We start from the raw sequence: 26,272 nt of genomic DNA, 5'->3' as shown, positions 1-26,272 counted from the left end.
AGAATGGGAGCAATTGCCTTAACTCACATGTGTGGCCCTGTTAAAATAAACCCCGCTTCTTATTCATGCTCCCTATTTTCCATTCATACTTTCTGCCCTGTTACACTCTCCCCTTGCTCTTCATTTGAGCTTTTTGCTACTAGGGGCTCTAACAGGGCCAGGAATTCCTTTTTCCAACAAGAGACTGAATGATTGCCATGGATATTTTTATGTATCTGTGCACCCACACTTGAGCAGTTGGTCAAGGTGCTCTCACTGCCAGGCTGTGTCACACTCATCATCATCTCTCTTCTAATACTGAATCAAGAGCCACCTCCTGAGTTCTCAGGGATGTTATTCACCACTTAGTCATCAGCGAGTTGTCAATTTGCTGCAGGATCCCCCCATTCATCTCCTTCAGCTGGAACTGGCTGAAGCTCTACTGGGACAGATGCACTCCTCTAGGTCCAATTAAATGCAGGTAGACTCCTGACAGTTTTCTGACTTTAGGACAGAGTTACAACACAGCCACAGAAATGGATCTGATAAAGTGGGTATTCCATTCAAGAAATAAAAAGATTTTTTTTCCTGTTTCCAATAAACATACTACACAAATATTTGCAGATCATCACCTCTTTCTTGCTTCTAAGAAACCCACCTATCCTGTCAGACCTTACACAAAGGCAGCCAACTCCAGGGAAATGCTGAACAGGCTCAAGTAATAGCTCTACAATGAAAAATAGATCTGCAGCCAGAGCTGGCTGTGTTCAGCCCCAGCTGAGAGCTCCCTGTTAATTATTTATATGGCACTACGGATTAGCAGGCTGCTTCACAGCAATAAAAGCACCAGGAAATGCAGTCCCAGCCCTAGGGAAGGCAGGGCCAAAGCCCTGGCTGTGCCCAGTGCTCTGCAGCCAGCACTGGGAGTGGCACCATTTGCAGGAAGGACTGGATGAGATGTGCCTCCAGGTCTGTGAGGTTTGGCAGTTTCCCTCTGATCCAGGCCCTGCTATTCCAGCCAGGACTGGCATAGGGTATAGAGCAAGTGATTTCAAAATCCCATTAAAGATTTTACTGACACCAACCCCTAAACTGCTTTCAAACTCTAGCCACTAAGTCAATAATGTGGATTCTTGCTAATTCCTACACTCTGGTATTATCTGCTATAAGCATGGGAAGTTGGCTAAAATCCTCACCACACAGAAATCATCATCTCAGTTTCCCTGGGCTTAAAAATTCCTCAGCAAGTTGAGTTTTAACAAGTGCAGACACAGCTGAGTTGATTGTCCCCCTTATGACAGAAATTTATGATCCAATCTGAAAGCTGAAAATAAGGAACTTAAAATCCCAGTCTTGCAGTGACCCCATCAGTAATGTCAGGCTAGACATCACTTTTTTACTGACGGCTTTCCTGTCAGAAAATAGCAGTGGCTAGTTATTTCACACCTTCCTTACAGTCATTACTATGATTTTAAGTGCTTTGTGGTATTCCTATCAATTCCAATTCCACCAGCTTTGAAAATTGCCAAGACCACAGCAGGCTTAGTCAGATTTTTTATCCTAGCATAGATTTCAGGGAGGGAGCAAGAGCAGGAAGAGGCAATCAAAAAATCACATCCTGACAGCAGCTGCCTGCAGTGCAGAGAAACATTGCTGGAAGTACTCTTTGCTTTCTCTTTTTTCCTTCCAAAAATTTTCAGCTGGAAATTTAGAGTAAAAACTATTACTTTGTAGCCCTCCAACTTTGCACAGACCAGCAGCAAAGTGCTGCACAGAACAGCTTGGGAATGAACCTCAGGGCTACGTAGCTGCACAAGCACTGAGGACAGATGTTAGGGACAAAAATGAATAAATGCATTAAAAATTGTTATTAATACCATGTTCTTGGTATTAATAACAACTATGTACCATAGAAGCCTGAGAAAACTGTCTGGAAGTGAAAAACAATTTTGGTTGGAAGTATTTTCTGGAGGTAAGCTAATCTAAGCCCCAGCTCAAAGCAGAGGTAATGTTAAAGTTACATATGTGCAAATATTTGCACGTATTTTCTGCCCACAGTATAGATAAATAAAAAGTATTGTGTATATGGTGAGCATATCCATATTTTATACACACAGACCAGAGCAGAAACCTGCAGCAGTGCAATCACTGTCCAGCACTAGGATCTGTCCCCAAATGAATCATGACTTTGAGTAATGGCAAGTGAGCCCATTTTTGACAAGACTCTCAGTCATACCCTCAGAAGGTGATACGACAGTGCAACCTTGGCCAGCACCCCTGGGAAGCCAGGCACTGGCACATCCTCCTGTACCAGAAGCACTTCCTCAAACCAGTCTGTGCAAGTCAACTCAGGATGACAGCAAATTACAGATCCACTGCAAAGCAGGGATATCCAACTTCCCTTCCTTGCCTAGATCTTCTTCCAGACTGAGTGAAGAACTTCCTCACCTGCCCCACCCACTGAGCATCATCACCAGCAGGCTCTGCAGTAAATTGGGATGTGGTTTCCTTGGGCAGCTCTCCCTTATGGAATGCCCCAGAGCACCCCAACCACACAGACCCTGCCATGGACCTCCAAGACCTGGAGATTTTGCTGCTTGCCAAAATTCACATTCACAGCATTGCCTCTGGAACGGCACATGTATGAGCAGGAGCCCTAATGAAATGCCAGGCTGGCTGCTCCACACTGGGGAAATGTTCAGTCCTGCAAACCTTGTGTCCCTCCTGTGCTTTTCCTGATGCTCTCAGTTTCTGGCAATGTCCCTGAGACACCTCTGAGTGTCAGGAGATGGGTTCTGCTTTGCAGAAATAATGTTTAGAAGTGTCATAGATATTCTGACAACTGCAGTTTTCAAGCTAAACAATGTCTACATCTCAGAGACTTTCAGAATTTTTCCTCCAAAACTAGACTAAGTTTTCGCCAGCTGATCTCACAGGCACTGATCCTTTCTTTCCCAAGAGCCTTTCTTGTCTCTAATGCTGTTACCTGCTGTGGGAACAGAATGAAGGGCACAACAAACAACACTGGCTAATAGAATACTAGCAAAAGGACGAGGATCTGTGCATCAATTCCCATAATGAATCCATTTTTGGTTTAACTGAAGTTTCAGGGATCACCAGTCCCTGTCTGTGCACTTGCACACACACCAACCCACAGCTGCACATACATCTGTCTCCCTACAGACAGCCCCAACATGGAGCCCCAATATTTGCCTCACTTTCCCCAATAAAAAGATGGGATTCCATTGTGCTGGCTCAATCCATGTGGCATCTGCCCCCCTCCCCCCAAACACCACTGCCCATGCAAGGGAGGGCTCGTGCTTTACCAGCTCTATTGATCCACTCAGACCTTTGGGTGGGAGGAAAGCCTCTTTAATTACTTTGGCTGATTTTCAAGTTCTGTTTTGCCTTAACAATGTCTTCAGAAATCCAGTACTGCATTTTAGCATTGTTATCGCCTAACTCAGATTTTGGAGTTTTGCTCCCCAGAGAGGCACCTTCTACCTCAGCCTGGCCAGCCCATGCTTGGCATCAGAATCACACCAAGTCATTCATTTACCTTCTCTAAGGATTTGATAACCTCTACACTTCCCTCAGCCACAGGTGTTTTGACCTTTATTAAAAGGAAAAATTTGTTGTCTTCCACTCAGAAGGCAGCAAATAATGAACTCATTAAAATGAGGTTACTGTTCAGGCCTTAGAGCGATAAGAGCCAAAGTCTCATTAGCAGCTAACAATCCAGAACATAGCACATAAATAAACCTAATATGGCAGAGCAAAATGCCTTGGTGCATTAAATTTGAGCAGAATCAAATGTTTACAGTCAATGATGTCTGGGGCATGAAGTCTTAATGTACTTAATGAAGGAAAGCAAATTACTTCTTATTAGCCATGAAATGTTCCTGCAGCAATTGCCCCAAAAAGTTTATTATGTAAATGAGGGAGTTAGAATTAACAAGGACATAGCAGGGAAATATCAACTTCTTCTTAATAGATGCACCAATTATGAAGAATAAAGACACAGCAACTTCAAATTTAGAAAAGGTAATTATATGGATTAATGTAAAAAGCTACTGAATGCAATATAATGAAGAAACTGTATCTTGTGAGTGTCAGAGAGAAGCTTCGCTGACAAAGCAAAGAATCAATTAATAAAGTTAAATCCATGAGTTTTGAGAGATTCCAGGCAATTAAGGGCTTACCTTAAAAAAAGCCCTGTCTTTGCTTAGCCAGGCATAGAGATGTGCCTGTTTGTCCCTGCACAGTGTGCTCCATGGCTCTTTCCTTGGAAAGTGATAATCACTAAGCATGATCTGTTCAGCTGTCCAAAAATAACCACCTGTGGTTCAACAGGGAATGCTGGTTTTACTTCCACAGGCATGCAGTGGGGACAGGGGTGGGATGGAGATCACAGAGCCCCCGGGGAAGGGGGGATGCCTGTGAAGCCAGGGACAGCAGGCAGAGTGGGAATAGCTGTGTGGCACCTGGCCTTGGAAAGGGATCAGCTTTCCAGCTGTTAAAATTCAACAGAGCTTCTCCACCTTGCAGAGCCTTCAGAATCAAATGAAATAAATACCTTCTGCCTTCCATGGAGCCTGTGCAAATCCTAGGAAGGTTTCTGGCCCTGGGTGCCAGGGATATGCAGCTTCTCCACTCTTTCATTAAAAATAGGGAAAGCAGACCCTAATCACCTAAAAAGTTGTTCCATATTAAGGGTGTGGAAGACATGAGTGGCCTTCCTCCAAACAGACAAGCAGTGACAAAATGAGTTTGGACTGCCTTAGCTGACAATATCTTCTTAGCATTAAATAGAGGGGAGGCCATGACAACAAAATTGAGCTGCCTATTATATGAATTAATATGCATATATGGAAATTGAAATGGCAAGAAAAAAGCCTTTAGGACCAAGCCAAAGCTAGTTCGAGTGACAGATTTGCCCTTTAGACAGAGAAAATGCTTGACACGCTGCAGGTTCCAGGATTCACATCTTAATCCTCGCTCTGTGTTTTTAATGAGGCCAGGCTGGGCTGGGCGGCTCCTGCCTATCCTGCAGCTCTGTCATCTTGCTGAGATGTGAGCAGAGCAGGAGAGGAGCCCCGGTGATGAAATGATGTTTGTTCCCTGCCCCTTCTCCTACTGCACCTTAAGTGATGATAATTTCTCAAGAAGTTCTTCCCTCAAAAGAAAATTCAATTGATTTTGCTCAGCCCATCAGTCTTTCTCAACATATCTAAAATGCTCTAGATAGCTTGGAAAATTATCTTCTAAAATATAACGACTCTGATTCTACGCTTCTGACTTTAATGGTGTCAATTTAGTGGGGATTTTTACCAGCTGGGGATTTTCCTCAATGTCTCAGCTAACAGTAGTGTTCATCTCTGAGGTTTTGCATTTTAGTGAATGTTTACTTGTTATATATTATGTAAATATAGTCCCACATGTGAGATTGTCACAGGATTGAAATAATCAACTTAAAAATGTCTGGCAAGATAGGCTGGAAACCATACAACCACCTTAATATTTACTGTTAAATCACAAGATTTACTGACATAAGATTGCTTTATTTCCTTCGGCAAGGAGAGGAATTTGCTTGGTGACTGTTGCAGCTGATAAACACTATCTCAATTTTACATCTTCCTTGCAACCCTAAGTATGTTTCTATTTTAAAAACTCAAGGCAGATGCACCTGCCTGGAAGTCTGTTGTATTACACTCACCCACCTCAGCTGCTTAAACCCTGCTTTTGTGGTTTATCCTGCACTGGAGATACTTCTGGTTTCTGGTCCTTGTTTAAATTAGATAAAAAAACTATTTTCCTATGAAGTTAAAGGAAATTATGACGATACAGAATGTAATTTTTTCAAATGAAGGACATTAGCTGGGCTGGGGTAGGGTGTAAACCACTGCAATCATTTTATCTTTGAACTCTGCAAGAACATGAAGGTCCAATCAATAGGAGTGTTATTAATAGATAATAGGAAAAGTTCTCAAGGGCCACATAATGGAGGCACAGAAAATGGATGAAAACAGAGTTTATAACCTATTCAGCATTGGCAAGGCCAACAGGGAGAGAAATGCACTCCCCATCTCACATGCAGCACCCCCAGATTCTAGGGGCTGGGGACCCAAAGCAGATCTGTGCGCAAGGAGCAGCCCCAGGAGCAGTGCAGAGCTAACAACCAGTAGTAAACATCAAGTAAAGCTCACACGGGTTTAATCATGTTCTCCCTTTCCCTAGGTGCTGGAAATACGTCCAGAACAAAAACTGGACCAGTGGCCAAGACTATTTCTTCCATAAGCAGCACCCTTTGTTTCCTTTCATTTCCAGTGGACTTACCTTAGCTTGGAGGAGAGAATATAAATAAACATTAATTAAATTAAAAATGCATTTATGACATGGACACAGCTTCTACCACAGGCCAGACCTGAAGCTTTGCTCATTCACACTTAAGCCTGAATTTGCTATTCAGACACAGCCCAAAATGGTCCTGCAGGCAAGCAAATCCCAACACCTTCATGCCTAGATGATGAGCAGTATTCCTAATTTTATTTTGGGGTTTAAGCACATTTTATCAAGCTTCACTAATGAAGTGAGCCAGTATATTGCTGCCTCTGAGTGGCAGGGTTTGAGTCCTGCTATGGATCAGTGCCCCAGGGGAAAATGTCCTGGGCCAAGGCACAGAACCATCACCTCCTTGGACACTCAGGCACTCCCACTAGCTTTTCTAGCCCATCAAACTCTCATGGAACAAATTAAGCTCTCTGTAATAGTCCTTTAAAAAAAAGATGAGCCCAAAATAATATTAATTTTTCTAAATCCGTGTTAATTTCTTATTTATTTCAGGCTTTACTAGAGACTCAAAATTTACTGCGCACTCAGGTTGCAAATTTTACCTTCAACCTTGGATTTTCAGGAAAATTTTACCACACAGGTAAGAAGGAACTTCATGCAGTTAAATAGGTGACAGAATTTTAAATCTACCTTTAAACATTCCCTTTCTAAATAATCAGAGGCTCTGAGACATCATTTTCCCAATCTTTTATATTTCATCATACCTGTCACACCTGAAAAACCTTACTCTGTCTCCTGAGGAAATAGAGAGATCCCTGCAACCACTTTGCCTCCTTTATAACACTGAGATTTACCACCACACATTTTTCAGGAAAACATCAAGGGCATCCTTGTGTACCTGAGCAGCTCATCCATAGTGTGTCTTTACCCCTTTGGACACTGAAATGGTGGAACATCTATTTATTCTTCTTTAAAACAGAAAGGATTATGCTTCATCTTGGTTGGGTTTTGTTATAGTAAAAGTGCAAAGTTTTATTAGGTGCATATCTAAATGTACGAAAAAAATAATGGGGAAAATAGGTTTTTTTCAAGAACTACACTCTACTTCACAAGTTAATAAGGCACTAAATTGACCTAAATCTACAATCTCTTCTAGTTCTTTTTGTATTTCAAATACCCACTTGTTTCTTCTCCATCCCTAACTTGGGCTTATCAAAGAGACCCACAGCTGCCTCACAAACTCCATTTTCTCCCTGCTCTGTCCCATTTTGAAGGCCTGGGTTAAGTTTCTTCACTTGCCCATGCCTGAGTGACTGCAAGTGAATCACAAACCCCAAAACCAGCCAGCAGTCACTCCCAAAATGCAGGGCACAGAGGGAGCAGCCATCAGGCCTTTCTCTTCAGTATGGAATTCTCCAGTAAACAAGGTTGTTTTCTTTTTCCTGCAGCACTCCCATCATAGGAGAGCAGCTTCCTTAGAACTCGCAGAGTGCTGCAAAGAGGGAAGCAAAGGGATTCAGTGACTCTGGGAGAAAGGTTCAAAGTACTGCTCTCCTTGTGTAGTGGCATTCTTCAAAAACCACGGCAGAAATGGAAAATAAAAGCCAAGAGCTGAAGTGCAGGCACTGAACAGGGATCTCTGGATGTTCCTGCCAAGTAAACAGTGACATCCGTGGAGCTTTTGCTTCCAATGAGTTTTGCAAAACATTAAAGGGCCTGTAAGAAGACAGGATTTCTGTGTTTGCATCAGGAGACTGAATTTGGCAATTATTTCTTAGACTGAAACAAAATGAAAGCATTCAAATTGCAACGAACACAAAGGAAATGTGCTAAAAACCAAATATTGTTGGGTGGCTTGAAGGTGAGGTTACTGGAATGTCACTGTGCCTTTCCAGGCTGGAAAAGCAGGGCAGATGTTTCTGCAAATGGTGGCAGCAGCATTGTGTCCTCTCTTAAATTGAAGGTTTTCTTTGTTACAGCCACAAATCCTCGCTTCTGCCTGAAGCAGATCGCTTCACTAACACAGGAGGTTTTATTGGGTTTCCTTCAAGATTAAATCTGGTCAAAATTGAATATTGAACCCTAAGAAATATTTGGAAGCCTTTGCCATTACAGCTTCATGCTTTCCACCTAGTTGTATTTTAAAACTTGTTTCACACTTTACCAGAAATGATCGGATTTCAATTAACCAAGGCTAATAAAGGGGTAGTTACAAGGAGGATAGAGGGGAAGCTTTGATAAGATTTCATTTTTATCCATATGTTGCCTTTATGGAGAGTACTTGGTATTTAACAATGACATTATTATCGGGACGAAATGGAAAATAACTGATACCTTTTCTTTAATACCAAACATCATCATTTGTCCAGCTTTCAAAAGACCTGGAAAACAGCATTAATATTCCTGGCACTGTTTTGTCATATTAAATCCATCTGCCAGGTTATGGGGATAAAAAGATAGTGTGGCATTAAAATAAAGTAAATAGAGAAAATGGGGAGGGGGTGGTTTTGAAGATCATTATATATTAAAAAGAAAGTCCTACTGTTTATATTTAATATTCCCATAGTTAGTAAACATAATAGGAACACAGTGAGACAAGCCAAGGAACACCAGGGTTTCTGGCAGACTCTTCTGTGTTTAAAAAGCAATTGTGGGCCTTTTTTGCTTTCTAGTAACTTTTTTGTTCCTTTCTTCCCTCTGCAGGGACTGAGGAGGAAGATGAGGGTGATGACCTGCTGCTGAGATCTGTGGATGAATTCTGGTGGTTTCCCCACATGTGGAGTCACATGCAGCCACACCTCTTCCACAATGAGTCCTCCCTGGTGGAGCAGATGATCCTCAACAAAGAGTTTGCAATGGTGAGGAAGACTTCCCAAGAGATTTACTGGGATGCCTTCACTACCGTGGCCATGCCTTCCCCACTGGTTTCATGCTTGTCTATACAATACCTATAATTTACTCAGGCATGCAAACAGAGGCATGAGTGAGGTTAGAAACTCATCCCAAACCCAGCCTGTTTGTGACTAAAACTGAATTTTGTATTGGCCTTTCCCACTGACACAGGCTCTCTGCAGAGGCAGCAGCCCTGCCCCAGTATCCTGGCAGGACCATGGGGATCAGAATCAGTGCAAACACAGCAGACAGCAGCTGGCCTAAACAGCTTTAGGCAGCACTTTGTACACAGGTTATCAGCTTGGCAAACTCTGCTGCAAAATACTCAGTAAGGAAGGGAGGAAGCTGCAGTGAACTCTAAACCTGGTGTGTGGTTTGGGACAAATCTTGATGCTGACAAGTGAAGCTTCTGAGTTTCACTGTGTCTTTTTAAATGACCTGCTTGGAAAATGCAGGTCATTGAATACAGCTAACCTCTTGCTGATATTGACAGATAATTGTGCTTCCCTTTTCCTCATTTGTGCTCTGAACTTCCATGAGCCACTCTCCCCCTTGCCCAGACCTCACAGTACTTGTACTATTTACAGCCTTTTCAGGATAATTCTGCTGGCTTATTGCACATGGCAAAGAGAACCTGAAATCCATAAATGCTGGCTTTGGAAAGACACTGTGTGGTCTTTGGTGAGGCACAGAAATGCCAAGCAAGCAGAGCTGCTCACAGGAGCTGAGGGACACAGTGGGGCTTTCTCAGCTGCTTTGGGAACAGCAGTTCCCCAACCCTTCCCAGCTTCCAAAGGCCAAGGCCCTGCCTCCCAACCCTCACATGAGCCAAGGCACATCAGGAAAAAGGCAGAGGCAAATGCCTGAACAAGCAGTTGGAAGCAATTTATTCCCTTGTTTATGGAAATACTTTCCAACCAACCTTTAAAGAAAATTAATTTAAAATGGCTTAACTGTTTACTTGTTATGCCAGACTTGCCTCCCTTCCCATCTCCTGCTTGGCAGGATGGTTTCCTTTGCTTTCTACACTCCTGCTTCCCTGTCAGCCTTCCTGGCACAGCCTGTTCATGCCTTTGGTGTAGCCTGGCCCAGAGACACAAACAGAGCTGAGACTTGAAATGCAAGAGTAATTTTTTAAATAATCCATATCTCAAAAATATGCAACCCCTTCATCTTTAAACCTCTGGGGAAATTCTAGTATTTTCAGGAAGCATGGAGTCACCCAGGTCGAGCCACCTTTGGGAGTAAAATCTATAGCATGGCCTGAAAACAGAGCTGGTAATGGAATCTGTTTGTAACTTCCACTCCAGAAAGATAAAGCCTGTGTCCTGAAGAGTAGAGACTCCTTAGGGTGCCTATAAATAAGGAGCTGATGTCAGTGAAAAGCTGCTGTTATTACACTTTTATTTCCTGCTAACATTTCAACAGGGGTTGTATCAACCCCTTGACCTTGAATCTATATGAGCTGTACCATTTACTTATGAGAACATTTCTTTTCAAAAGGCTTCCTCTGAAATTCTCCCTTGTGGGAGAAATTCATCTTCCCTCTATGACAGCCTCCCTGATAGCTATCAGAGAGGTCCCAGCCATGACTTCAGAGTGGTTTCATTCCTCCCTGGCTGTCTCATCCTCAGCATCATGTCTTACTTGAGAAACAAATTCCCTGTTCTGCAGCTGCACTTGTCTAAGCCCTTCAAGTTAAAGCAAACCTCTTCCCATTATTCTCTGATGTCCAAGGTGGATCCAAATTTAAATTAGACATCTGGAACAATACATGGAAAATTTGCTTGATGTTACATGTGTTTTGTCTGTTGTCCACTATATTATACTCAGGAGAACACAGCTTGATGCTGGTGCCATTTTCTCCTGCATTTCTCATTTATTGACCATATCTCCCTACCTCCTGTTTTGGCTGCACATACAGGTGACACTTTGAGTCAGCTTCTGCAAGATAAGCTGCAGTAATTATTTGGAAGTGTGATCACATTAATTCTTCACCTAAGGTGCTATTTCTTTGTTCACTTTTTTTAAACATGGCTAAGGAGGTAACAAGGTTTTCTGGAAGGGAGAGCACACCATTATATCCAAGAACAATACTCAAGGTTGCTGAAGATGCCAAATAACACCCAAAAGTTCTGTTTATTATGACCTTTTGTCTCCTCTGGCTGGTAGATAAAAGCCTTGGCTCTGTTTCACATGGCTTTATCCACACCTCCTAACAAAGCTCTGTAAAATGGAGCTTACAATTGCAGCCTGCCTAAAATAGCCCTGTCAGCACACAGATAGAAATCAGGTACCTAAACAGCTTTTTACACACAGAACTAATTGCTAATTAGGTATCTAATTGCCTTGATCTCAGTGCAGATATGGACACCTCTGTGCATCTGCCTTCAAGGATTCCCTTCCACACACATTGCATGTGAACCAGGAGGCTGCCTTCACCCAGAGCCCTCCAAATTGTTCCATGCATCCCTGAGATATTTATCATTTCCACTGCCTCCGTGGTGAGAGGAAGAAACTTGCTCACATCCTGCAATAAATGTCATTATCCCATTGCTCTGGATCTGGTAGGCAGCAGGGGAAATTTGCCTGGCAAAATCCTTATCCAAGTGTACCTGAGTGATGGCCCCACAGCGGCACCATGCATAGCCCCATTCCCAAAGTCCTCACAGCCAAATCTCTCACCAAGCATGAGATCCTCATCCCCAGAGGAGCAAGAGGCAGAGGTTTTAACTGTGCTAAAGTTACAGGCTACCCAAAGCTTTGCTATCTCAATGTCATCCTATTTATGCAAATATGGATGGTGTGTTCCAGAGCCTACCTAAGGAAGTGGGAAATTAAAATTATTTTGATTATCAGTTGGGTTTGAGTTGATCACATTTTGTGGTTTGGGGTTTTTCTCTATCAGAGGATCCCAAAATCCATTAAAAACATTAATGAACAAAATCTCAGATTAAATTTTACAAACTGATAATTCCTCAAGTACTATTCTCCTTGTTTATAGGCAATGCAATGGATACACAGAGAGGCAAAAAAATTACTCAAGGGGAAATCTCTGATAGCATATATTCCAAAAATAAAACAAGCAAAGCTTTCCCTGCCATCAATAACAAGATATTCCTCCTCCCCCTTTGTACATCCTTATCTGACAAAAACAAGTAGAATGTATCTAATCCAAAGCCTGTAGCTCTTTATTCCATCCCTGGTTTGTTTGCTCAGTGATTATCTTCTGTGCTCATTTGTGAGTACAAAGCCCAAAGCACAGCAGAGACAGGGCAAAAACTGTCACTGGCTCCACAAGGCAGCTGGGAGCTGACAGGAAGGAGAAACAAAGATGTAGAACTAAACAAATCAATTGCGGACCTGTCTAGCAGCACTCCTTGGCTCCCACCTCCTGCTTACAGCCAACTGCAGATGCACATTAGCACTTCCTCTGCCTGCACCTCTTGAGCTGCTCAAACCACAAGTACAGCGGGAGCTTTTAATACACCAATTAAATCCCAACAATGGGAGGGCTCAGTGACCACACAGTCAAGGCTAAAGCATCTACATGTGATGAAAAGAGCCTCATTTGGCCCATTATTAATATCTGTACTTCACGTGGGGAAGGAGAGCTGCCCACTGCCTCTAAAAATGGGCTGTGAATAGAGGATAAAATCATCCTGTGCAGCAGGATCAGATTTATTCTGCCTCACCTTATTTTGTTCTGAAATACTCATTTGCTGCATCACCTGCTATCAGACAAAGCCAAAAGGTTGTGCAAACTTAGCTGAGGTTGAATTTAGCTTTTGCATCTAATAAAAGCCTTCACACCTGCACCTTGACTGTGTGCAAAGACCTACAGTAAACATAAAATTTATTAAATTAAAAGTTAGCATTCTTATTTTCTCTAACAATGGCAAATCATACCTACATTCCAAACTAAACCAACAAGCACAAATTTTGAAAACAAAAAACCCAATGTACATTTTCAAGGCAAAAATCAGGCAATTGCTCCTTATAATACACAAGAAATATACTCAGTATTTCTCATATCTTGACACACCAGTATACGCCTCCTTTAACACATGTGTTTTCACTCCCAAAATAAGTTTAATAACAAAAAATCAGAAAATCATTAAAAGGGGACACACAGTATTTAATCTTCCCAGGTAAACTGCAGATAGAACTGCCCAAAGAAAACAGAATTATTTGATAGTTGTTTCTTCTTAACTCCATATTGGCTATCGGATGTATTTGTGTGATGAGCTATGCAGTGAGCAGGTTTTATTCAGAGACTAACATGTGTTTTATGTTGAGAACTCCTGAAAAACTGCCTGATTTGATTTGTGAATGGCAGATCACCATTTCAGCATTCTGTTGCCATGGCAATTCCAGCATCAAACAGCCAGGATATAAACAGGATCTTACACATATTCATCCAGATCCCTACTTTGGGAAAAGTCATCCGGAGCAGTGTTCATTGTCAACCCCAGGACACATTTGCCTTACATCTCTGTTTCTGTGTACTCCCTACCCCACATTTTGTGAAGGTTTGTCCATGAAAGCTGAGACAGGATATTCAGGTTAACAGTTTCACAGTCTGAGCATCACAGACCTCCCAGGCATGGCAATAAATGGCCAGATTCAAAGAAATCTTTTGATACAGCTTTTTCCTTTTTACATGTCCACGGCAAAAAAACCAAAAAAATTAAATAGAGAACAGGGTGATTTACCATCTGTCATTATAGAGCTATCTCTCATTCCACCCTTTAACTGACTCATGCCTCTCAAGTAGGTAACAGCATTAACAAACTGAAATTATTTTATGTCCTCAGTAAATGACAAAATAGAGAGTTTGGGTTTCTCTTTTACAGGATTGGTCTGTAACCGGAGGTCTTTACTATAAGGAGTGGATCATTTAAAGTGGTTGCATTATGTAATGTAGGAATTAGCGTTCCCTACAGATTTAACCTCATTTTTGCCAATGAATCAAAACCCTTTCTTTGTTAAGTACTTAAGGATGCCCAGCAGAACCTGCTGTTCCTGGAATTAAAGTAATCAATGGATAATGTGGGCAAAAGGAAGGACAAAAACCCCCCCATAAAATAATCATCTCATATTTTAGCCATTTCTCTCTGCAGATCAGTTTTAAAGGAGTAGAAAAGGGCTGACGTGTCTGGTAGTACTGGGAGCAAGATGAATTTGCGTCTTTGGAGGAAATTTGCAAGATAACCTATAGATTATATGATGAACACGCATATATTTCCATAGAGGAATTGAGCTAAATATAGATATTGATAAAATGTAAAAGTAGTCCAAGCTATTTTTTGCTATATCCTAACACCATGGAAAAAATCAGGAGATTCAGAAGATATGAGGAATATTTACTTATAAAACTAGGAAGGAATCTTTCTCCTCTGCCAGAACTAGGAAACAAAACTCCATATATGTCACTGCAACATTTTTTTTCATCTGTTTACTAGCTTAGTAAATAAGCAGCAGTGGTTCACTAGATTACCTTTAAAAAGAACCAGGCAAAATATGTGCAATATGTAATGGAACAGGAGGCAAATCTATTCCATACAACAGCAATGGAACATAATCCAGAAGGATTACTCCTTCCTCATTGCAGTCACCCAACTGTAATTCCAGTTCCTTCCAGCTCATGCTACAGTAGGTACAACTCTGTCTAGGGACAGCAGCTTCTCCAGTGCCACAGCGTGCAGGAACACAGCTTTGAATGATGACGTGGGAGGGTGTTCTGTGTGTCCCTAATGTGTCCATCCCTGTGGTGCCCTACCCTGCAGGAGCACGGCATCCCCACGGGCATGGGCTACGCGGTGGCCCCGCACCACTCGGGGGTGTACCCGGTGCACGTGCAGCTCTACGAGGCCTGGAAGAAGGTGTGGCACATCCGTGTGACCAGCACAGAGGAGTACCCACACCTGAAACCTGCACGGTACAGACGGGGCTTCATCCACAATGGCATCATGGTACACTGCATTTCCATGTTCATAGCAATACTACTGCAGGGACTCCAGAGGGGGCTGCTCTTACTGGAGGCCTCGCCTCTGCCAGCATCCTTAACACTCCTTAAAATTCCCCAAGATCCAGCAGCTGTAAGGATGCCCAAAGAGTGCATTTGTTAGGCAGTTTAAAAGAGGGGGACAAAAGTCACACAGACTCAGGCAACTGTAGAAGTATTTCTCAGAAACTAAATGTGCTCGTGGCCCCGTCACTACCAGCCGAGTTGTGGCTGCACTCTGTGAAATCATTAAATGGCCTAAGACCTCTGTTCCCAGCTCTGCTTCATCTTTATGCATGAAAGGATTAGAAACCCATCACCTGGGAAGGTGAACAGGTGTAAGTAATCTCCTCCAGCACTTCTGCAAAGCTGAAGTTTCAGCTCTGCTCCTGAAATTCCCAGAGGCAGGACTGGGACACCTGCCTGACTCTTACACCCCTCACCCAGGGGAGAGAAGTCTCCTCCCATGCACTTAAAAGCGCACAGAGGACAGGAAAACTTAGCAAGCCCTTTGGCCTGTCCTACCAAACTGGGTGTTCTAAAGTGAACTGACAAATATTCCAAGGGATGGTTTCAAGTCCCAAAAGCTGCTCTGAATATTGCCTGTGCATACCAAGTGCAATTTGTGATCCCCTAAACAAGGCAGAGGGAGTGGCTCAAAAGCAAATTCCTGCAGAGTCCAATTACTGCTGGAACAGACTCAAGATCAGCAGTATTTTTACACATGTACCCAAATGCTCTACAAATGCAGGTTTTGGTTGTTGTTTTAACTGAGTAAAACTATATAAAATATTGAATTAAGGGAAATCAAAGTCCTTCCCCAGGTTGATTATGGCACTGCAATACCTGAATAAGCTGCTGTTCCTCTGTTCCCAGGTGCTCCCTCGACAGACCTGTGGCCTTTTCACTCACACTATTTTTTACAAGGAATATCCTGGTGGTCCTCAGGAGCTGGACAAAAGTATCCGAGGAGGCGAACTGTTCCTCACCGTTCTCCTGAACCCCGTAGGTACCTTCTTGTGCTGTTTTTGGATGTGCTGGTTGGCAGGAAGGAGGGAGGGGGAAAGGGAAGGAGATCAGGTTGGGAAATCAAAGCCAGGACCACTTGCTCAGATGTAACAAGCAGTTTAAGAACAAAGGAGAAAAGTGTCTTCTGCCGATTTCCAGCTACAACTGTACCTGCAACAATTTCCTGGGAAATGCATTAATTCCAGCTCCTTATTGTTTCCCAGCCTGAAGCCAGGTCCCCCTGAGAGACATGTGTGAAGCTGAAACTAACCTGTGAGGGTAGAAAAAACTGATCTTGTTCATTTTTTTTCTTTTTTTCATGAGCTTAGCTCCTCAGGCGCTCCTCGTATAGCTCGATGGAAACCCCAGGGCTCAGGCCTGATACCATTCCTCCATCACCAGCTCCTAAAAACAGGTTTTGAGCTGCTAAAAAAATGCCTGGTACCATTTAAGACAGGGGCCTAGAGGTGCAAGGAGCAAGCAAAAGAGCCAACCCCCCCTATGTATTGATTATTTTTTCTTGACATTGTCCTCCCTCTTTCCCATTGCACCCAAACAAGCTGCACCAGGCACAAGATGAATGTCCCTGTCTTTCCAGGTGGCCTCATTTTCAGTGAGTTTAAACTGCAGTACTCATTGACTCCTCTGCAGAGCTAAAGCAACTTCAGGAAGAGCTGACTCAAATCCAGGTCACTTTTATTTAGACACCTAAAAATAGATTTTTGGTGCTATACAGTTAGATGCTGGTGAGTGAACATTTGGCTGGGTAAGTAAGTTGGTGTCCAAGTGGGATTCAGTGGTCTTAGAGAAACAGAACTTTTCTATCAGGAATTTTTCTATACCATACACATGACACCTCACTTGAGAATAAAACAGATCCTTCTTCTTTATCCTGCCTCCCCACTACCTGCAGTTCTCTCAGGCTGGCTTTTCTTCCCATGCTTTCCTGAACTGTAGCTTGGAATTCACACTGAGCTTTATCATACTTGGATGAATACCTGTGCATTTCTCACTGAGGTGAAGATTTCCTCAGATTTGGACAGTGCAGCAGCCTGCAGCAGAGCATGTACAACTCCTAACCCCACAAGCAATGCTTAGAACAGCCCAAATTCCTCAGCCAATCTGTGTCCCAATAACTTGAGAGCGCCCTAGATATTGGTGGTGGTATTTGAAAAAACTGCCATGATCAACTTTTGATTAAACAGTTTTTCAAAAGATATATACGAACTCCAACCCTTCCTCAGATCATGGTTAGCAATTTCAGCAAATATATTACAAATACCTATTAAGCTCAAATACCAAAAATGTTTGTGCTTCCATGAAGCAATATCACAGAGATGATTAAATTAGAAAGTGCCCAAGGGACACTGCATTGAAATAAAGTTTGCAGAGAGATTGTCAAGGGGATCTTCTGATGGAATTTTTTTAAAATGGCTTCTGCTAAATACTCTGTGGCTCAGAGAGATATTTTCACTGTCTAATTTATGAATCCTTAAGATGAGTCATGTCTGGCAGAGATGATTTAGTAGTAGGCAGAGGAGGGATAAATTCCACCAAGACAGACAGAAATCAAACCAACTTCCTTGGAGTTTTAATGAGGGTTACAAGAATCCCAGGCAGACCTTTCCAGAATCCAGCTAAGGCAGCAGGCTGCTCAAGTCTGCAGTCTGGGGTACTTACTCTTTGCATAAACACTTCAAAGCAAAGCTCATTGATGTTAGTGGGGAAGGCTCAGCAAACAGACTGGCCTTGAAATAAACTCAAACAGCCAAACTCTTTCAAAGGTATCAATCCAGCTCCCCTCTGAAGGGTTTCCTTCATGTGGAGGCTAAGAGCAATAACAAGGAGCTTCAGATGTATGTACAAATAAGAAATACAAATACAGTTTGGGGCAGAAAATTAAATATTATCTTCTTGGACTGTTGCTTTACTATTTGATACAAGTAAGAAAAATTTCAGTTTAAAGTTTCTTATCTCCCTTGCCAGACCAAAGCTGACTGTTCAACCAGAGTTAAGTTATAATCATCTTTGATGTTATTTACTATGTGGTTTGACAAACATCAAAACCCAGTTAGTCACTAAATCTTAATTAGGACAGACCTCCCAAAAGCTGTAGCATCAGCACTTGCACAGTAGCAGTGAAAAGAGAGCAGCAAAACCGCCACACTCACTAGAAATAAGGGAAGAGGGAAAAATTACATCTAAAGCTAAAACCAACCAAAATGTAAAAAAGCTTTATAAAAATCTTATTTTGATAGCAAAATAAAACACTATGATTCTTGTAACAGCATAAGTATTTCTATTAAGTATAGGTAGATCTTAAGCCAAGAAAACACATTAATACTCCAAAAAGTGCATTGCTGCTCATGATGTATCTTCAAAGACAGGAGTGCAATATCAAAGAGCATCTTAAAAGAAAATCACCATGTCCTTAATGGGAAAGTAACACTACCCAGCTATGTAAATATGCTAGAAAATTCTCTGGTTCTGATCAGCATTATGAAAAAAATATTGGGGTTTTCTGCAGGTGTGCAGCATCCCACAGTTCCAGCAGCAGAGGCAAAGTCAGCTTGAAACTTGCAAAAATTTATTTTCTGTTTAAAACCACATTGAACAGCATCATGTGATTTTTTTCTCTTCCTGATCTTCTCAATTCTTTACAACTTTTTGCAGTGCTTTGAGATATCTTTTTAACATTTGCTTCATTGGGTTATACAAGATGAAAAAAGAAAGCTTATGACATTTCAAAGGAGTTCAACATTTCAGTTATTTTCAGCCTTTTAAAAATTCCACCGCTGGTTATTTGCTTAGCTTAATTGTGCTTTACAATAACTTTTTCTTCTCACAGAATATGTTCTTACAATCTCCCTCCCTCACTGTTTATTTCACCAGTGCTGTGCCACATTGGTTTTCTTTTAAACCTCTTCCCATCAACTCTCCAGGCACTTCTGGTTTTGCCACACTCCATAGAGAAACGAGCAGTAGAACCAGCCTGCTTTAAGGTGCCTGCTTTTTTTTTTTTTTTGGAAAGGGAATTTGGTGTGGAAGCTGTGCTATTTTCCCAGGCTCCCATCATCTGCTATCATGACCAAACACAGAACAGGAGGTGGAGAGAGCAAATGGGATGAACAGGGCAAATCCCTCAATCCCTCTCTGCTTCCAAATGTAACCTGTGAAAACTCAGAATTAAAGGCAACCCATTGTTACAAAGTCCCCAAAACGTTAAAGCTTTCAACAGAAGCAAAAAAAAACCAAAAAAAAAAAAAAACCAAAAAAAACACCAAACAAAAAAAAAAAAAAAAAAAAAACAAACCACAAAAAAACCAAAAAAACAGGTTTCTCATAGGCAAAGTTAGAGAGCTCCATTGGTGCTGAAGTTTTCAGGGAGATTTTCCACATCCAAATGTCAGACTCAAAAGCCAGAGGGTTCTCTGACCCTGCCCTTCATTCAGTCTCCCGGGAAGAGCCTGACATGTTTAATGCTTTTACAAACTATTCTATTTATCACCTCTTGAGTATCCACAAGGTCTCCCACTATCTGTTTGATGGCTCCTTTCCTCCTCTGCTCCACAGGCCATAAACAACAGCCATAAACATTTAACAGCCAAGATAAGCTAATAAATACAGCCTTAAATATTATGGCCTCCACGAACAACAGCGAGAGAGTCATTTCTCCTAAAAAACACCTCCTTAAACCGGAGAGCTTTTTATTAAGCCAGCAAGTGACAGCACAAAAGGCACCTCAGTTGAGCACTACAGCAAAAATGAGTGTATGGGGCTTTGAGGAGAAGCAGCAACACCCACGGGCTTGGTTGAGCAGTCAGTGAATTTGATTTATTTGCCAATGGGATACACGTTTTCCCATTACCCATTCATCTTGAAAAGCTTTTGGATAACCCAGGGTCCTGGCACCCCTTTCCTGCAGCGCCCTTTTTCCTCTCCCTGTTACAAAGGAATTAATCAGGACTGACTCTTCCTTTCCCCTTCCTCTCACAGGGTGTTTTCACTCCATCTCCCACTGACTCCTTTCCATAGTTCCACCATCAAAAGGGGCACAAGTAATTTTTCTCCCTATTTTTATATGCATAACCCTCCCTATTCTAGGTTTACACCTGCCTCACCACATAGGATGTAGAGTCAGGCACACCCTGGCCAGCATTTGGCCCATAAAGCCACCAAAGTATCACATATTTGCAACTGACAGATCAGGTTAAAAATGGAAAAGCAGCAGAAAAAGGGTGAAGTTAAACACTTCAGGCTTCTCTTCCCACTTCAATCAAACACCCCTAAGAAGCTTTAAGCAGAGGTGAAACGCGGCAGATGAGTTTCAGAAAGATTATCTTTTCTTCACAGGAATTTGGTTGTCAAGAGCAAAATCAGACCTGTGATTGAAAGGTAACTTTGAACTCCCCTCAGCAGAAGCTACAGGCAGCCCATAATAATGCTCATTATTGAAATAAACAGGGCCAGGAGACTTCTTCTCCTTTTTAATGCCTTTATTAAAAGTGATCAGCTCAGGATTGGGTAGCTCGGCAGGTCTGCACCTTCCCGTCGTCTCTCCCAAGGCGACTCAGAGGAGGAGGATATGCACAGCTTTGTCCACAAGGGGCAGAGCTGGGGACCAAATCCTCGTGGGAGCCTTCAGCGCCTGCTGATCCCTTTCCAGTTTTTCGGTCTCACTCTTGCTCCCCTCCCAGACCTGGCCCGGGGGATCTCAAGACAGGGTGAGGAACGATGAAGGTTTCCAGCATCTCTTTCAGGCCCAGCACTCCGCTCCTCACATGTAGACATCACTCCAGTCTCTCAACTCTTAGGTGGCTCGTTGTTTTTGGAGTTTCTCCGTGAGTTTGGAGTCGGGGGTCCCATAAAGCATTCTGGTCTTGGCAGTCACTTTGCATAACACCTCCCCTCCAGGTCTCTTCTCCTCACTGTTCGGGAAGGTCCCCACCCGTTACTGTCTCAGAAGGGCCATTAAGTCGCCCCAGCCAGGGCTTTTACTAATACAAAAACAACCATTAACAACAACGACCCGTAATTACCATAACACAGGCAGCAGCCCAGCAGTAGTGGTAACTTTTTCTCACAAAAAAAATATTAACCGAATTTTTGTTCATAACAATTATTATTCCAACTCCCTGGGAAGTGGCATGGGACGCTTTTAATTCTGAGGGCCACTTAAAGGCATTTCCATTTTTAAACTCTCCCCATGACTAAAGGGCTTTTGCTCATTCCCAGCCTGTTGGATCTACATTCTCTACATCCTGCATGTGCCACACTTGGAAGACTTTATTCTTGTTCCCCGCTCCCTCTCATCGCAGAGACAGGAGAATCACACGTTATTGCTTTGGCATATTAAAAGCAAATACAGAGAGGGGTTAATTTATACCTTCCACAAGAGATTTGGGAATGTTATTATGGAACATCTTGAGCGCTGGTAATGTTTTTCTTTTTATTTGCTTTGTTTCTCTGAGCATAGTTATAGAAAGAATAAAAAATAACCTTGGGCATTGTAGGAAATGTGCTGCAATCCAAAAGTAATTCACAGTGCGGTTCTGCTGAGGGCTCTGTGAGCTGAGCATCTCAGCACATTTTGGGGACAGAAAAAATCAGGCAGGCAACCTCCCAATAAAAAATGTCAATATTTGTGGAGCTGCAGTTATCGGGGTGCAGCCCACAGGGACACACGTGTTCCTCTCCAACCTGACAAGAGGGAAAGGCTCATTCCACCAAATTAAAAGGGAGTTTTGTTAACAAGTTACATCAGAATTTATCTTAATGTTCATAAACACACAAATCAACCCTGACCTTCCTCATGGTCCTGAATATTTCCCCCCCCCCCCGTGGTAAATCATTATTTTTCCCCCTTCATCCTACATGGCTGCACAGAGCTACTACAGGGAAATATTATCCCATGGAAACTCAAGCCTTCAGCAGCACATTTAGAAACTAATTAGCTTGAAACCCAGAGGATCAGGAAAACATTTCAAGGATAGCACATCTCTTTTCCTTCTTTCATGACATTTTCCTGCTTCATGAAAGCTGCTGCTCCACTCCACACATTTTGATATTTCACCAGAATTCCTTCCCAGCAAGTTGGGTGATGGCAGAAATAGCAGCCAACGACTGCACGTCAACAAAGGGGTACTGGGGAGAGAGGGAAAGAATCTGATACCTTCATGCACACACCATGCAATTATTTATTCAAGTGAGAGGAGCAAGTCTTCCAGGTGAAAACAAGCTGACTCAGAACTCTCTGATTATTGAAAATGAATCCTTAATAGAAGTAAATGGCCAAGAACTAAATTTCCTCACTGTGCTTGCCATTCAAATTAATTGGAAAGTGGCTGATTTGAGAATATTATATCCTCTAGTGAACTGAAAATGCTGCCTTTTTTTTTTCTCTGAAACCAAGAGTGGAGAATTAAATTAACTCTGAGGTTTGTTTGCTCAGAGTAGGCCACCATACTGGATTAATTAATCATCATTTATGAACACTCTATTACCCAGAGCAGTCAGAAAACTGCTAAGATAGCAACATGACAGTAGAAATGCTATAAAAACAAATGATAAATTTCCTGCATCTCCAGCTTATAGTAACTTGCCAGGCATTTCTTTGCAGTTCAAAAGAAAATATCCTGGTGAAAACTCTTTCTTAGTTTTTATAGGAGTGCTCAGAATAAACAGAATGATTTACACTTGTTCTGTAACTTGGGGTCCATAGGGAATGCCAGGGAATGTTTCCTTCCTCCGCCTGGAGATTACAGAGGGTCATGTCAGGGATAAGAGACATCATTCCTCCCATCATTCCAAGCCCAGTTAGAAGCAGATTTTCATTTACCACATGTCTAAAGAGAAACGGCAGACAAACTGTCATTTATAGGCACTTATCCAAAGTCATCATCCTTCGGGCTTCTTTTTGCCTGCATGTCCCTTGTCCTCCACAGCTCTGCCTCATGTTCAGCTTGACCTAAACCAACAGTATCCAAAACCCCTGCAATCTGCTTTATTTCCTTAATTTGAACTTGGGTTTGTCCTTAAGTCTGAACTGAGTAGATTTATTTCCTTTTTTAAGAGAGAGTTTATAGTCTGAGGAAGTCTTTTCAATGAGAAAACACAGATGGCAAGAAAACAAATTCCTGTATCATGAATTTCACTAGAAAATGGAAATAACAAGAGAATTGAATTGCTGTAGACTTCTGCAAAGGCTTCCTGGGGCCCACAGATGTGAGTGGCAGCAGCTTTGGCCACAATTAGCTGTGCTGCTGATCACTTGCACAAGTGTGACAAATGAACAGCCATAAAACTTCCATTCAGATCTTCCACCCCCACCCAGCTACACACCAATTGCACAAATTCATCAGAAGCAGTAGTTACTTTTTTCACAGCCTCTCAAAGCATGTGCTGAGAGGGGAAAAAAACTAAAACCCCTCTTTTTTCTACTTCCAGGCTTTGAAAAAAACCAATATATATAACTAATGGATTAGAACCTCCCAACCAGTTTTCTTCATCTGGGACCCCACACATCATGAGGTGTCACAAATGTATATGATCGGGGGAGCGGTGGCTGTGTTGGAATGTGCTTATGATTTAGCCTTTACTTTAGAAGCAAAACTTGGAGAGATAACAGGAAAAAAAAAAAATCAAACCTAGCAACTGTATTCTCAGAAGGAAAGGAACAAGGCACAAGATTGTTCTGTCAATACTGAGGAATTCATTTAATCCTGCCAACTAAACAATGGAAAAGCAGAAAGCGTTCCTGGGTAAATGAGAACCAATTTTGCTCTTCCAATAGGGAATTTTAAAAGAGCATAGAGGCTCTGCAGCATTTGTACAGCTGTCCCAAGGCCACTTCCCACCACTGCTGGACAGCAGCTTCCAACTCCCATCCTGGGAGCACTCAAGGTGGAGAGCAGACACAGTAATGAATATGGGCACAGGAAATAAAATGCCATTCCATGCTTTTGTTTCCCCTTCAATCAAAGACAAAAATATTTCTGTCCAAACACTGACTTTGTTGCTTTCTTTAGAGATATTATATTTGGAAAATATTTGATTATCCTGTCAAGAGTATTAAATTATAAACAGATGTGCAGAGTGGAAAGAGAGCAAAACTAAAAAAAAAAAAAAAAAAAAAAAGTGCTATTTTCAGGCATATAAATGATTTTGCTTCAGCAGCAGAAGGGTCATGAATATGAATAGTGCTGAATTCTAGAGCAGCCATTTGTCATTATTAAAATTAGTGCTTTGTCAACACAAAATTCTCCCTCCCAGCCTCCCCCTAGCTGCAGAAGAATCCACACATTAACTCCTCCCTTCTGGCAAACCTTATTTAAAAAAGCTAAAGACACTAAACATCCATTTCCTCTCAGAACAGTGGAATTCCCACATGACACCCAACTCTGGCTCCTGGGCTTTCCAGCAATGGGCCAAGCAGCAGGAGGAAATGACCTAAAGGGGAACATTGATCCTATTTAATTGTGGAGTGGCTGAGAAGATGAGGTGGAACACATTTATACCTAAGTTTCCTAATGGATTTTTTCATTGCAAGTTCTTGATCGATGGGTAGGGAGAGTTTCAGATAGCAACAGAAAGGAATCAGCCAATCTTTTATTCCCAACACAGAATTGCCATCCTTGAGATTGTGATGCACTCCAGCTGTGCCCTCCAGAGGCAGGTGGCTAATCTTTGTCCAAAACCAAGTGCTTTTAGGTAAAGCTGTGCTAAGTCTGGCAGTTACAGAAGGAAAAAAACGCTTTATTCTGAATTAATAGGGCAGTGCATCCAGAGCAAGCACACAAACTCTGAGTAGAGAATACAGTTTCAAGCCACTGGTTTCTATTCAAAATACTTTTTTTTTAAAGCCCTTTGTTTCTCTCTACTAACTACTGTAGGTTTCATTTTCTATAACACAAGCCTGCATATACAAACATTCCATATAGAGAAAACAAGATACCATATAGAGAAAACACTGTATATCTAAATTCTAGATGTAAGTGATGTGAAATAGCCCTAGAGACAAAAAGCAAACAGTGAGAGGGTGCGATGGTCCTGCCATTAGTTTGCAAACAATCTGCGATCATCCATGCTCTAAAGTGAGCAGTTAAAACCCATCACCTTTCATCCCCAGTGATTTGGAGGTAGACAGCAAAGAATTAAATCCCATTTTACTCCATGAATAATGCATCATATCTGGGGCTTTTTCACTTCCAAAAAGACCACTGGAGCAAAAGAAGTCAAAAGAGTGTCCAAGATCTTTTGACTCCATGAAGAGCAATTAACTGGATCTTTTAAATTGGTTTGCAGCAAAATGAAACTCCTAGAATAAGCTAATACTCTTCTCCTACAAGTACATTTTAACATTGAAAACAATCTCATCCATTTTCAAGTGTAAACAAAGCACAAGGAGCACACGGATTTACTTGCATATTTCATTTGGTGCAATAACATTAAATGTCATTTAGCACTCATCAAACAAATGCTCCAGCAACAAGGTGATATTCTCCAGCAACATTCCCTACAAATGTTTTCCTTTTCAGCACTTTAAAACAGTTTACAGGAAGAACTTTGCACATTTGCGGGAGTTGAACTAGCAAGGATCTGTTTACATTGGCTGGGGTTTATTTTGTGAGAAGAGGATGATTTATTACTTTCCTTATGGTTTCTGGGGTAGTACTTAGGGACATGCACCAAGTTCAGGGCAATTTTAAGAGTCACTCTGTTTATTTCAAACACTTGGGGTCATAAAACGCACAAGAACTGGAATCCACCAAATCAATCCACAGAAAAAAACAACATGTACAGCTTCCAATCTCTGCTTAGCCCGGGCCCAGAGCAGAATAAAAGGGAAGAATAAATTACCTTTTGTGGCATAAAGTGTGCAGAATGCCATCCCACTGCAGAGGAGCCATGAGGGACACTTTCTCCTAAGCTCCATCTGTCTCCCCCTTGGAGGAGCACTAAAAGCTCCTTGTTAATAATTTAACGAACTGATGGACACATTTCCAAGCACGGGGGACTGGTGCTTAAAGAAGCACCACCTTGGCACAGCAAGAGGGTGAGAGTGGGAAGCTGGTGGCTTCTCATCCCCTGATGGAC

The 26,272-nt window shown here is 42.0% G+C and overlaps 1 protein-coding gene across 1 annotated transcript in view; it reads left to right on the top strand.

Annotated features, from left to right (window-relative positions):
- The window catches only part of LOC131083368 (bifunctional heparan sulfate N-deacetylase/N-sulfotransferase 4), a 66,495-nt gene that overhangs the window by 27,446 nt on the left and 12,777 nt on the right, over positions 1–26,272 (top strand). Inside the window, exons 3-6 of the mRNA XM_058024011.1 lie at positions 6,823–6,910; positions 8,974–9,128; positions 14,952–15,137; positions 16,046–16,174. Coding sequence (XP_057879994.1) covers positions 6,823–6,910; positions 8,974–9,128; positions 14,952–15,137; positions 16,046–16,174 — 558 coding nt within the window. The remainder of the gene's footprint in view (positions 1–6,822; positions 6,911–8,973; positions 9,129–14,951; positions 15,138–16,045; positions 16,175–26,272) is intronic.

Source organism: Melospiza georgiana, chromosome 5 (genome assembly GCF_028018845.1).
Source record: "Melospiza georgiana isolate bMelGeo1 chromosome 5, bMelGeo1.pri, whole genome shotgun sequence".
Classification (NCBI taxonomy): domain Eukaryota; kingdom Metazoa; phylum Chordata; class Aves; order Passeriformes; family Passerellidae; genus Melospiza; species Melospiza georgiana.
Note: the sequence above shows the minus strand (reverse complement) of the source record. Positions and strands in the feature narration are given on the sequence as shown.